The 13,639-nt window shown below is 38.2% G+C and overlaps 2 protein-coding genes across 2 annotated transcripts; both read right to left on the bottom strand.

Moving 5' to 3' along the window:
• Nucleotides 1-4,598, bottom strand: LOC113281433 (golgin subfamily A member 4-like). Its single transcript, XM_026530163.1, has 5 exons — nt 4,362-4,598; nt 3,148-3,805; nt 581-3,057; nt 412-471; nt 1-300 (listed from the first exon to the last, which is right to left on the bottom strand). Exons 1-5 carry the CDS (start codon nt 4,500-4,502, stop codon nt 223-225), a joined length of 3,414 nt encoding a protein of 1,137 aa, XP_026385948.1. The 5' UTR covers nt 4,503-4,598; the 3' UTR covers nt 1-222.
• A 447-nt stretch (nt 4,599-5,045) lies between these two features.
• LOC113281432 (recQ-mediated genome instability protein 1-like) lies at nt 5,046-8,726 on the bottom strand. Its single transcript, XM_026530162.1, has 8 exons — nt 8,137-8,726; nt 7,852-8,022; nt 7,557-7,702; nt 7,259-7,416; nt 6,143-6,942; nt 5,920-6,030; nt 5,699-5,827; nt 5,046-5,572 (listed from the first exon to the last, which is right to left on the bottom strand). The coding sequence occupies exons 1-8, from the start codon at nt 8,674-8,676 to the stop codon at nt 5,402-5,404; spliced, it is 2,226 nt and encodes a 741-aa protein (XP_026385947.1). The 5' UTR covers nt 8,677-8,726; the 3' UTR covers nt 5,046-5,401.
• Between the last annotated feature and the right edge of the window lie 4,913 nt (nt 8,727-13,639).

Below are 13,639 nucleotides of genomic sequence, written 5' to 3'. Positions count from 1 at the left end.
TTGCAAAAGTAAAACCTTAAATCAATTGTTCATTGACTCCTTTGTTCGTCATTATAAGGCCAAACAGACAACTGCACAAAAAAGAAAACACTGCTGAAAAATGAGGTTAACAATATATGAACCTCATCAACCAAAAAAAAAAAAAACTCTTCACATATTCACTTCCCACACTTTTTTTTTCATAGATAGATCCCAATCAAACAGTACTATGTAGAGAACAATTCACTTTTGTTTCTCATCCGCCAAACAGTTATCGGTCAATTGTTGTAGTGCAGCCCTCTTCCCCACCTTCACCTGCTCCTGATTACACCAAAAACAATCAAAGTTTGTAAGCTTATAATGTATTCCTACAATTACTAATATAGTATTACTTCGACGAGCCCTAAATAGGAGCTAACATATCATGTTTACCTTGACAGTGGTTTTTTTATTGTATTGTAGTGCAGGCTTTTTCCCCAAATGCACCTGCTCCTGATTACACAAAAAGAAGACCAAGATTAGTAAACTCATAACATATAGCAATTGCTACTTAAGTATCAAGTTGCGGAACCCTACGGAGGAGCTCATATTCCATGTTTACCTCGACAATGGTATTCTTATTGTCCTTGAGAGTGAGTTGTTTGATCATCTTTTTTAGTTGTCTTACACTTGTAGCCTTCAATTTTCTTTGAGCAGTGCTTTCACCTGTGTTCTCCTTCTCTGTAGGTACTATTTTATCTGCCACCTTAGAAGTACTTCTTGCACCGAGTTTGCCGCTTTCATTGATCTCCTTGCTTTCATTGAAAATGATAAAACTTCTGGGAGTAGTAGCAGCATTCTTCTTGGTAGATGATTTCAAGGGTGTCGTTCCTCGTACCACATTCTCTAAAGCAATAGTTTTGGTAGGAGTTGCAACAGACATTACAGTCTCGTTCACAGTTGGATCATTGACTGATGGAGAGATGGAGTACTCCTCAACAGCATTTGAAATGTCAACCCCGGAACAGTCCTCATTCTCCTCGGCAGCAGCTAAGATCTCCTCTTCAGCATCTGACTCAGTATCCTCCATCTCCTCCATAATATCAGAATTAGGTGCCTTGGTATCAAAATCATCTTCAGACTCATAAGAAGATGTTTCATCATCAGACAACCAATCATCATCAAAAATAGCTGCCATTTCAAGATCATCTGAAATTGAATCAGATTTTTCCAGACCTACCATCTGAATTTCTGATCCATCATTGATGGCAGCTTCAACCTCAGTTAAAACTATATCCTCTTGCTGAGCCTCTAAATTACATTCTTTATCTTCCAGACTACTCATGACTTCCTTAATCGAGTCTTTCATGGATTCAAATTCTTCAGCTTTAGAGGCCTCAAATATGCGCTTACTCTTCTCCTTCTCGACATTTGAGCTCTCCAAATTTTCAGTTTGTTCCATCATTGGAGAAGATTCATCAGCATAGATTGCTTCAGCTTCAGCGAGCTTGACATTACTAAGCTCATCCTCATCTATGAACTTCAATTCCAAATCATCAGCGGGCTTAATTTCAACCACCACATTTGAGTCTTCCAACTTTTCAGCTTTCTCCACCATTAAAGAAGATTCGTCAGAATGTGTTGCTTTGACTTCAGAAACCTTGATATCACAAAGCTCATTCTCATCTCCTAACTTCAATTCCAGATCAGGAGTGGCCGCATTTGAGTTGTCCAAATTATCAGTTTCCTCTACCATTGGAGAAGAAACGTCGGCATAGTTTGCTTTGACGCCAGAGACATTGACATCACTAAGCTCGTCCTCATCTACAAACTTCGAGTCCAAATCAGGAGCAGCCTCAACTTCAGCAACCACACTTGAGTCTTCCAAATTTTCAGCTTCCTCCACCATTGGAGAACATTCGTCAGCATAGAACGGATCCACTTTAGTCACCTTGAAATCACCAAACTCGTCCTCGTCTGCGTACTTCAAATTCAAATCAGAAGCGGGCTTAACTTCAAACACCATTGAGTCTACCAAATTTTCAGTTATCTCCACCATTGGAGAAGATACATCAGTGTGTATATCTTCCATTTCAGTGAATTTTACATCACTAGGCGCATATATTGCTTCGACTTCAGTAAACCTGACACCACTATTCTCATCCTCGTGTGTGCACCTCGATTCCAAATTTTCAGTTATCTCCACCACTGGAGAAGATACATCAGTGTCTTCAACTTCAGTGAATTTTACATCACTAGGCTCACTGTTATCTGTGAACTTCGATTCCAAATCAAGAGCGGCCTTCACTCCAACAACAACCTCATTTATATTTCCCAACCTTTCAGTCTTCACCACCATTGAAGAAGATCCATCTGCATATATTGCTTCAACTTCAGTAAACCTGACACCACTATTCCCATCCACGTGTGTGCACATCAATTCCAAATCATTAGTGACCCCTGTTTCAACTCCATAAGTTTCTACGGATTGATTTTCGCTTTCTATGTTTTTATCTTCATTTTTGTCTATAAAATTTTCAGCCATTAGAGAAAATTTACTAAGAACATCAGCAATGTCCATGGACTCCTCTAAAGACATAATAGGAGCAGAAGAAACTTCAGAAGTGCAAACTTCGTTGCCCTTGACATCGTAAAGCTCAACCTCAGATGTGAGCTTACAGTCCTCTTCATTCTCATCTATGAACTTCAATTCCAAATCCTGAGCGCCCTTACAGTCTACAACCTCATTGATTTCCATGGGTTGATTTTCACTTACCATGCTTTTGTATTTAGGTTGTTCAGTTTCCTCCTCCACTGGGGAAGATTTTTGAAGAGCAATGTCTGTTGATTCATCTATAGATATCATGGGAGCAGAAAAAACTTCAGAAGTGCATCCATCAAGAACCTCAGAAATGTTGTCCCTAGAGACCTCTCTCATGATCAGAGTAGAAGAAGAACCTTCAGAAGCAGCATCTTGATCACCATCTTCCAAATCTCTAGATTTCTCCAACACCAACGATGTAACGAAGTCCACAGTATTAGACAAATTTCCAGAATCAACATCATCTTGTTCTTCTTTCAAAACCTCGACCTTAATTCCTGAAAAATACACCATCATTAAGTTAGGGTTCTAAGACAAACTTTGAAAATGTTAAGGAAGAGCACAATATTTTGAAGTAAAAAGTATACCCTCATTTGTCTGTTGAATTTCACTAGTTACTTCAGACTGTGACTTGATTGCCTCATCATTTTCCTCTTTAATAAACATTTCAATCTTAACAGCATCGTTCTTCTGTTGGGCATCACTAGTAACTTCAGGCTTTGATTCATCTTCTTCTACGGACACCATTTCAATCTTAACAACATCATTTTCCTGTTGAACATCACTAGTTACTTCAGACTTTGTGTCCCCATCATTTTCTTCTTCAGACAACATTTCAATTTTAATAGCATCATTTCTTCCTCCTCCTACCTTCTGGTCACACACAGAAACTTTAACTCCAGATTTCTGCTGCAATCTGGTCGATCGCCTCGTACTATACACATTATCAACCACAGGAACTTCCTTCCCCACATCACTATCTTCCTCAATCTTGCACACACTTTTACGAGAAACCAAAGCTCCAGTAACCTTTTTCCTACAACTTCTTGTTGCTGGAGTACTGGGTATAATAATCTGTGATCCAGATGGCTTTCCTGCTAAAGGTGCACGATTATGTCTAGCAACACTATTAGAAGTTTCGACCAAATCAGTTTCACGTTTAACTGGTTTTCTTGCAGTGGTGGTTTTCCTGGTGGTGAGTGGTGTCTCGGGCATAGATTTTCCAATGTCTTCAATCCCCTCAACCTAATCAAAAAGTAACGATAGATTAGGGCAAATGAAGGAATCCAAATAAGAATGTCATCAGAAACCCTAAAGGCATTGATATCGTAACTAGACAATCAGGAACACAGCATTAAGAGAATCAGGGTACCAAAACTCCAGTAACCACTAGCTTCCATTACTAAAATGAACCAGAGAAACATTATTCCATGGATTTTCAGGACTATCTATATATTCAAAAACCTATATCCCAAATCAAAACAATGAAACAAATATAAATCCCCTTTGATTCTTCACTGTACGCATAACAGTAAGAAATGAAATCAAATATCAATACATAAAACTAATTAGGGTGAAACGAACGAAATCAAACAATCAAAACTGAACCCAGTATCAGATTAGGGCAAAGTAGAATTATGAAACCAAAATAATCAAAAAATGGAACCAATATAAAATAAACTAGGGCAAAATATACTATACAAATGAAAACATGATTCATCTATTTAATAATTAGGGTTAACGAGATCAAACAAGATTAGGTGGGAAATCACACAGATCAAACGGAGTTGGTAAAACTTACAGTAGTTAGAGAAGAAAGTGCATCGGCCATGGCGACGTTAGTCATATTGGCTGGAATTTTATTCTTCTTACAAAGAGATTGTAGCTGTCTCCTTGTTAGACTATGGAAATCCATCGCTCTATCCTCAAAGAAAAAATTCATTACGAAAAGAAGAAGAAGAAGAAGAAGAAGAAGAAGAAGAAAAAAAAAAAGCTTTTCTTCAGAGTTCTAGAGAGATTTCAAAGAGAAAGAAGTTGAGGAGTTTAGGGTTCAAGTAGTGAGATGTATATAGAGTTAAAGAGGGACTACATATGGAAAAATGTGCGACCGTTCAGCACCGCCTGGACAAAAGGAATTTGAATTTTGAATTTGTTCAGAATTTACCGTCAGATTGTTGTCGCGTGGTTTTAAATGAAGGGTGCTGATGCGTTGGTAAATGAAGCGTCTGAAGGAAGGGTTTGACTTTGCTAGATTAAAGTGGTCATGGTGAAAATGTATTTATATTTATAGTTCGGGGCTCGGGCCATTGGAGGAGTCATGATTGGGAATGCCAGCAATGGGATCATGGTCTATGTTTTCTGCTGATTCGGTATATGGCTGGACTGTACATTTATTATTTTTTGTTTTTGAAATGTTAAATCAATTTCGTTCGTTTTTGAGTAGGAGGCAACACTTTCTTCTATCCAGTTAGCAAATACTAGCATCTGCTTGGAACCTGAGCTCTGACTTATAATAATAGCTTCCTGATAAACAATACCATTACAACTTCCAAATCATCAGCTTATGAACAAAAAAAATCTTTCTCTTTCTGTGTCCGTGTTGGTTCCGTATATGCTATGATCTACAAAATGTAGTGCTTTTCATCTTGAATATATGAATTACAAGAAACTGGAAAATCTAGGTGTTCCTATTTAATAAACATTTTCCAATGCCAAATGCATCTCACGATTTGTTCTTGGGTTTCAAGAAGAGCATTTTGGTGCTCTTGGCTGAATGTTCAGAAGTAAATGGAGATTCAACTTCTGTTGATGGAGATCCATTCTCAGTGGCTTCATCCCACCCTAAGGTGATATTGCAATGGGTTCTAGTTGATGATGCTGTGGGGTTTGCGGAGATGTGAACAAGTCAAGTCGTCTCAGAAGCCACCAGGCATCAGATGTTGAACTGCCCTCGTTCATCTCAAGGACAACAGGGACAGTAGAGCTTTTGTTCATCTCTACCAGCAACGTACCCTGAAATAGAAGTCGGATAACAAAATTCCTGTTTATTCTCCGTCATTTACTACTAAACACTCTTCAATAAGATCAGCTTTAGAGTTATGATTGCCAATTTAGGCGATTAAAACTGAGGAACAATACCTCAAAATTGGACAAAATGGTCTGAAATGCCATCATGGTCTCCCTCATCTTACCAACTATGTTCTTGTCTGGAGAAGAGAGAGCAGCATTAACCTCCTCCGGAGAATGACCTATTCGAGTTTGCACAACCTGAATAGCATGTGAAACTCATTGCATAAGATTATCCACAAAATAAAAGGTACCCGGAAAAGAGAGTAATAGAATGTTCAAGTTAAGCTCACATTGTGGTCGATGCAAACCTCGGAAATGAGGCTCCCATCATCAACATAAACGAGAAGCTCATACTTTGTCCTATTCTTAAACTGGAATCCTCTTACGCCAGTCATGACACACTAGAATTCCACAGATTGAAATCGTGTTGCAAGTCAAAAAATAATAATTATGGAAGAGCTAAATTCAACATTCCACTGCAACTTGCTGGAAACAAATGGATGAGTGAGATACCTTGATTTTACCCCGGATGAATGGTGCGCCATCCATCTTCACAGCCCAATCAGACAACAAACTAGCCAAGTATGTAAAAGGAATCTCTTTGTCTCCAGTTAATCTGTGTGAGTTGTCTATAGCAATTTCCCCAACATAAGGAACAGCGTTAGAGGATGGGTTACATTCTATGTTTGGCCTCCTACTGGGGACAGCAAACTCTTCTTCTGTGATATCAATTTCAGACATAGCCACAGTAGCATCAACCATATTGATTTCATTAGACCCGGCAGCAACTCTAGACCCCCTGTTACATTCAACATTGGATGCCCTATTGGAAATTTCAGTCTCCTGATGGGTTGTTTCTCTTGACCTTCTAAAGGTGTTGGTGGCAGATGGGGTAGTAGCATCAACCATATCGATTTCATTAAACCCAGCAGCAACTCTAGATGTCGTGTTACATTCAACACTGGATGTCCTATTGGAAATTTCAGCCTCCTGTTGGGCCGTTTCTCTTGACCTTCTAAAGGTGTTGGTGGCAGATGGGGCAGTAGCATCAACCATATTGATTTCATTAAACCCAGCAGCAACTCTAGATGCCGTGTTGCATTCAACATTGGATGCCCTATTGGAAATTCCAGTCTCTTGTTGGGTTGTTTCTCTTGACCTTCCAAAGGTGTTGGTGGCAGATGGGGCAGTTGCAGTTCTAGATATTGGATTACCTTCAACATTGGAAGCCCTATTGGGAAATCCAGACACTTGTTCGGTCGTTTCCCTTGACCTTATAAAGGTGTTGTTAGAAGATGGCGCATATGGAGTTCCTGACAAATGGAAAAGAAAATAAGTGAATCAACAGAGGAAGAAGCATAATACGGAAATGAAAAATGTTTTTTTTAATCGCATTAATTGAAGTAGCTAGCATCCTTATTCTTCCCGTAACTTCAGTATGAATTTGGCAAAAGACGCTCTTCCCAAACCTAAGTATTTCAAATCTTTCATGTAACAGTATTAACAAATTTGAAGTAGTGGCCTATATGGTCACAACATGAAATACAGATAAGAAATTCTGCTTTAAAAGTTGAGAAAGAAGGGTTTTTTTTTAGGGAACCGAATTCACATGACAAAAACCAAGAATACCTTGGGTAGATGATCTAGAGGGAATCGCATCCTGCAAAGTTGAATTGTCAGCAATGGCACTATTTCCAACACCATTGGCACCATCGTCAACATCATCAGGTTTCCAAGCAGCAATAGTAGCTCTAGAAGCCAAAGGAGGAACAACCCCTGTCCGCGTTCTGCATCATGGTAAACTAATACTGAATGGTGGTGGATTATTCAATGGTTAAAACTATTTTGAAGCTAAAGACAGCTTTGAACAACAGAAGTTAGATATTGTCGCTAGCAAGGAGCTCAAATATCCATCTCATATACATACCTTTTACCCCTAGGAGGCTTATTTACTTCTTCAACTAATTTCCTGCGTGCAATTTCCAAATCTTCCACCATTCCACCAAGTACTTCCAAGACTTCAGGCACCAGCATTAGAAGCCCACGCCGAACATTTACATTACGGATGACAACCTATATGCCAAAAAACATAAATTCCAAGTTTTTCTTACCCAACAAAGTACCTTAAGTTATCCCACAAGAAACACCTACTTAAAGAAACAATAGAGTAACACGAAAGAAAAAAACCCAATTTCAAGTTATTTCATTTCAGTTGTACAAACCTTCAAACCAGCAGGAACTAAAACTTGAAGACTATTGATAGGTCTGTACTCCATGCCAAATACACGTTGAACACCATCCGTCATAGACAACTTAAGACACCTCTTGATCCCTGCAGGTACATTCTGATACCTATCTCGTAGATGACAACTTATATTAACTATCTCATCAACCTGCCAGTAAAAATTGTTACTCGAGTTCAAATTCATAATGACATATTCAAACATGATGTAACAGTAACTACATTACTTCTAAGAGCAAGCAGTATGTTTACTTAAACGTAATACCTGAAGAACAAATGGACCCGGAAGATCAACTAGATGCAAAGTATGAACATTTTCAGGAAGCAAACCACCACCAGATAAATTCATATCAGAAAACAAAAACTGCTCGAAAATGAGCCTCCCTTTCTCAGCAACATTCAAGTTAGCATAACCGGGAATAGAGTTATTCAACTCAGAAGCACATGAATGCAACCATTCTGTTCTCAATTTCAATCCAAGATTCCCAAGAAAACTACCAATCGTGGTTCCAGTACTACTTTCCGTAGAGGAGGAAAGAGAGGGAATCGTCTCCGCAACTGAATCTTGAAAAGATTGATCTTGATTTTGCACTCGGTTCGGTCTTGGAGGAGAGAATTCTTCAGGAACATCGGCGAAATCTTCATCGGATATTTCAAGAGGAATAACTTCTGAAGTAGCAGAAGTGTTTACTGGATCATTAGAGTTGGGATTAGGGTTTGCGTTTGAAGAAATTAGGGTTTCTGAAACAGAGATGTCTTCTTCATCAGAGGAAGAGTTCATCCTAAAACGTCTTCGCCTAGACATGGTTAGGGTTTTATTTTACTGTAAATTTCTTACCCTCCAGTTTTCTACCCCAAATTGTTCCCTTATTTTTGAAGCACTTTTTTGCCGAGAGAATATTTGCGCTAGGAAATATTTGAAGGGGATGCGCATTGAACTTGGTCCAGCTTTTAACCAATTGAATTTTTATTTTTATTTTTTTTTATTTTTTTGACGGTTAACTTCATATAACTCAAAAAAGAGAGAAGCAACCATTTTTATTTTTATTTTGTTGATGAAAAGGCAAATTTTATTAATCATATAACAGAATATAAGAGATTTATCATTTCATTTTTGACAAAAATATTGGAAATAACACTAGATTTTAAAACTTTTTCCTGAATATTGGAAGACATGTGCCTAAGTTGTTTTATCCGAGCTTCTTTAGCAATGTAATCCGCTGCATAGTTAAATTCCCTGTTTATATACTTTACCTGGGTCTGTGGGAGATTTTCCAATATTGAGATAGTTTCCTGAATGGAATTATCCGTGTTCCAAGGAGAATCTTTACAAGTCTTGTTGATCGTTTCCGCCGGTGTTTTCCAGTCCGTTGCTATCGAGAGACTAGATAATATATTTTCACTTAACCATGAGGAGGCTTTTAATAAGGCTTTTGATTTTACATGAAAAGCTGAGGAGGCCCACTCCGATTCCTCTGTAATATGCACGAAAGATTCGTTGTCCACTGAGTAAATAAAAAAGGCGTATCCCATCGTTGAATCTTCTTTTTTAAAAGCCGCATCAATAAAGATTATCATGTCCGTCTTTAAGTCGGACTATTTTTCCTTGGGGATATTTCTTTCTTTGTTCTTCAATTTTTGTTGGATCTTTCCTTGAGAATTTTGGTGCAGGAATTTATTGATTTGCTCTATGAGGTGATTCGGATTTGGAATAATTTTTTCGAAAACCACCAAGCAGCTGTACTTCCAAATAAACCAAGATATAGTTGCGATTTTATCAGACCATTGTAAGAATTCTTGATCCATGATCCACTCATTTATCCAATTAACTATGGAGTTCGAACCAATTCTCGTATCCACTGCTTCTGGAGAGAGTCCAAATATGGCTCTTGCAAATGGGCAAAACTGAAATAAGTGTTGTTCTGATTATTTCTCCTGTGAATCGCACATTGTGCACTCTGTGTTTATGTTTGTATTATGAGCTCCGAGTCTTAAATTCGTTGGGAGGGATTTTTGAGCTAATTTCCAGACAAATAATTTGATTCTCGGAATTACTTGTATCTTCCATATTTTTTTCCATGGAAATTTATTTAGGCTATTGTCTTATTGGTTTTGATTTATGATAAAGTTATATACATTTTTTGCCGAGAAGATTCCTGAGGGGTGATGTTGTCATCTTATTTTGTCTTGTTCTTGTCTTTTCGGAGAAATGGATAGAATCTTAGCTTTTATATATGGTTCAAAGTAGGTATTGATCTTGTTTTGATCCCAAGAGAAGCAACCACCACTTGATATTAAAACATTATGATACCATTGCTTCTCTGTTAGCTAGAATGCAATCATGCAAGTGATAGGTATCAAGTAGACCATAAAATTAACAAAGATTTCACCTCTACAATACAGTCCTTACTGGTCATAGATTTGCCTTCAAAAGTTCTTGAGTTTTTCTCCTTCCAAAGTGTCCAGAAGATGGCATATGGGAGTAGTTTCCAAGTGTCTGTATTTCTAAGATTGAGGCCCATTGTTCGCCAGACATTTAGATTTTGCATGAGAGATTCATGCATACACCAAGATATTTTGAAAGCTTTAATAAAGTGAAACCATACCTTCGCAGCATATGTGCAATGGAAGAAAACGTGATCGGCATATTCTTCAACCATTCAACATAGCTTGTAAATAGAGTCTTGAATTATGATATTTCTATGTTGGAGGTTTAGCGCTGATCATAACAGGATTGACATTTTGGGGGAACATTCTTCTTCCAAAGTTGTTGAGCAAAGGTATTTGTCAGATCAGTTGAGTTGTTGTAAGACTCATAAGATCTTTTGTTTTGGAATGTGTCAGATGTGATTCCAAACCAGCCGACCAAGATTTCTTTAGGATTCAGAGTTAGAGGTTGCACGATGCTTCTCATCGTAGCTATGTAATCTTATTTTGCTTCTTGTGTGTTTAAGGTTTTCATCTTCAACTCCCAGTTCCCATATTAATCTATACAGTCTGCAATTAATAGCCATTTTGAGTTGGCCCTTTTGTAAGCTTCAAGAAAATTCTCTTTTAAGGTCATATTACCATGTCATGTATCATGCCAAAAAATAGGTTCTTTTCACTTTCCCCTTTTATCTCCAAATGCTCATTCGTTAACACTTTGACTTTTAGAATTCCTTTCCACAAGCCTTTACCTTGAGGTATATTCATGTCTACTGGGATGCTTGCCTTGTCTAAGATACTTTTTTTTCTTGAATCACATTCCTCCACGGTGCCTTTTTCTCTTTAGAATGACCAATTGAACTTGGTACGACTTCTAAATATGGATCGCCGTATTGGTATCGTATCGGTCCTCACAGATGTTGATACGATATATTAATCGAAACTAATGGATTTTGAGGATTTCTGTCTAATTAAGATATTATCGTCCTTTGTTAGATAGATCCACATATATTATAATAAGTCCATTAGGAGAAAATAATTGCTCAAATGTCCTGCCACGAGGATCGTCAGATTTTCTGTAGTGATGAGTGGACAAATCTAACTTATGAAGTCCTTTATGTATAAACTAATTTTTTTTTAATATGAAAATGGGACTCGGTCTTTTAGAAACCTTAAGAAAATATTAAGTGGGACCGATTTTGTTTAAGTATAATTATATAATATTATATTAATATACCTAAAAATATGGTTTGGACGAGCATCGGCCAAACCTTGGTTGATCAGTGATAGGTGTCATAAACACCTTCATTTATATCTATAGTTTATGTTTTCTTTGCGAGTTTTCTTGTAAATTATGTACTTATGTTTGCTTTTGAGTGTATTAGGTGCAATGGAGTCTATATGCACAAAAGAAAGAGAAATCATTCATTCGGAGCGAAAGTGGCAAAAAGATCAATTCACGCACAAGCTATACTTGGAGTCGGCTACATTACGCAAGAAAGAATATGTTGTTAGTTATCTGGAACTGACAAGCCGTGTTTGAGTTGGTAGCCCCTATCAGTCGACTGGGTGCCGACAGTAGTTTTGGTTCTTACATGGCCCTAAATCTGAGAGTCTCTCAATCATTTTCCCATCTAAAATTCATAAAAGTAAGGACTTGTGCGGATGCTGCTGGTGGAAGTAATCGATGAAGAAAAAAGTGGTGATGAAGTTTAGTTTGGAGTTGAAATCGATGGGGGTTCGCATATGTTGCAGTCAAGAACACGAGATGAAGAAACAGCTGCTACTGTTGTTGTTGGTTAATGTAGTTAGGGTTCTGCTGAGTTTGAATTCTCAATCGAGAACTCAGTTGAAGAAGAAATTGATGAGTTAGAACGAATAAGGAGAAGTGGGTTTAACTCAGATTTGAAGTTCCAGCAGAGTAAGAGAAGAATTGATGCTCAAAACAATCCAGAGAGAAGATATGGAATTTGTTGAAGTTGTTGCTATGATTTGAAGCGAGAAGATGAATCAGATGGTGATTTTCCACAAATTGAAGTATGGGTTTGTTGAATGTGAAGATGGATTTGTGATGATGTTGTTTCGTGTGAAGAATAATGGGATTATGATGAAGTTCTTGAGTTCAGTTGGCCTAGAAGACAATGAGATGGGGTTTTTGAGTTTGTTATCTGAACAAGGAAGCTTCAGAGCTCATTGAGCTAAGAAGATATGCAAGGAAGATGAGCAGTTGCAATTACAAGCCATGATATTGAGCTTCAGGTTACAAGAAGATAGAAATGAGACAGAGAACGAGAACGAGTTGAGATTCAGCTGACATCTTTATTGGTTTGAATCAGTAAGTTACATGGGTTGCTGCCCTTGGAGTTTGTTGGTGGCAGAGCAAAGGAAGTTGAGATGAGGCTGAAGCTGAATTGCAGGTTATGGAGATGGTCAGGTCAGTTGAGAATGTTGTTGGCTGGATGAATGGTGCTGCAAGTGCAGCTATTTATAGAAGCTACAGAAAGTGCAGTGGCTATGCAGAGTGTCAAGGATTTGAGCTGACTGTTGAAGGGTTTAATGATGATGTTCTTGCCATGGATGTTTGCGAGCTCAATGCAGGTGTTGCTCTGAAGTTGGTTGTGTATGGAATATCTTCTAGTAGATGAATCTGGTGGTGCCAGTTTTGTGAAGCAGGTGCAATAACTGATGGTGTTGCTGGCATTGAGGTGAAGTTGTATTCAAGTGAAGCTCAAGTGAACTTGAACTGCAGATGATCATTTGGTGTGGCTTTGCGGGTTTGTGCAAGTATGATGCTAAGAAGAATGAGGCAGTGAAGCTGGAGTTACAGCTGTTGTTGGTTTGATGTAGCTGTTATTGAAGCAACAGTGGAGTCTCAGGGATTTGTGGTGCAAAGGCTAGTTGTGAACTAAACTTGCAGGTTCGGAAAGATGTGATTGCAGCTGGTATTGTTGGTGGAAACTTTGGAGATGTACTTGGAGCTGATTATTGGTGGTAGTATGAGGAGATGAAGCTGCTAATGGTTGTGACAATGTGGCATAAGAGGTGATGTTGCACTGAAACAGCCATGGGTTGTTGGGATTGAATGTGCTACTGGCATGGAAGCTGAGAAGAGATGGCTTGTCTAGTAAATATGCTACTGATGTTGGTGGTCTGTGTCACAAATCTTGAGCTGTTAGTGTTGCTTGTCGTTCGAATACAAGACTGAGCCAGAGAATGGGTTGATGCTGCTGAGGTGATTGCCTTAGATGGAATGAATTAGCTTATGGAATCTGAAATGAATGCAATGATTGAATTTGCAGGCAACAAATGGAGTTGCAGGTGTTAGTGCAGCTGGTGATTGT

Source organism: Papaver somniferum, chromosome 5 (genome assembly GCF_003573695.1).
Source record: "Papaver somniferum cultivar HN1 chromosome 5, ASM357369v1, whole genome shotgun sequence".
In the NCBI taxonomy this organism is placed as follows: Eukaryota; Viridiplantae; Streptophyta; class Magnoliopsida; order Ranunculales; family Papaveraceae; genus Papaver; species Papaver somniferum.
Note: the sequence above shows the minus strand (reverse complement) of the source record. Positions and strands in the feature narration are given on the sequence as shown.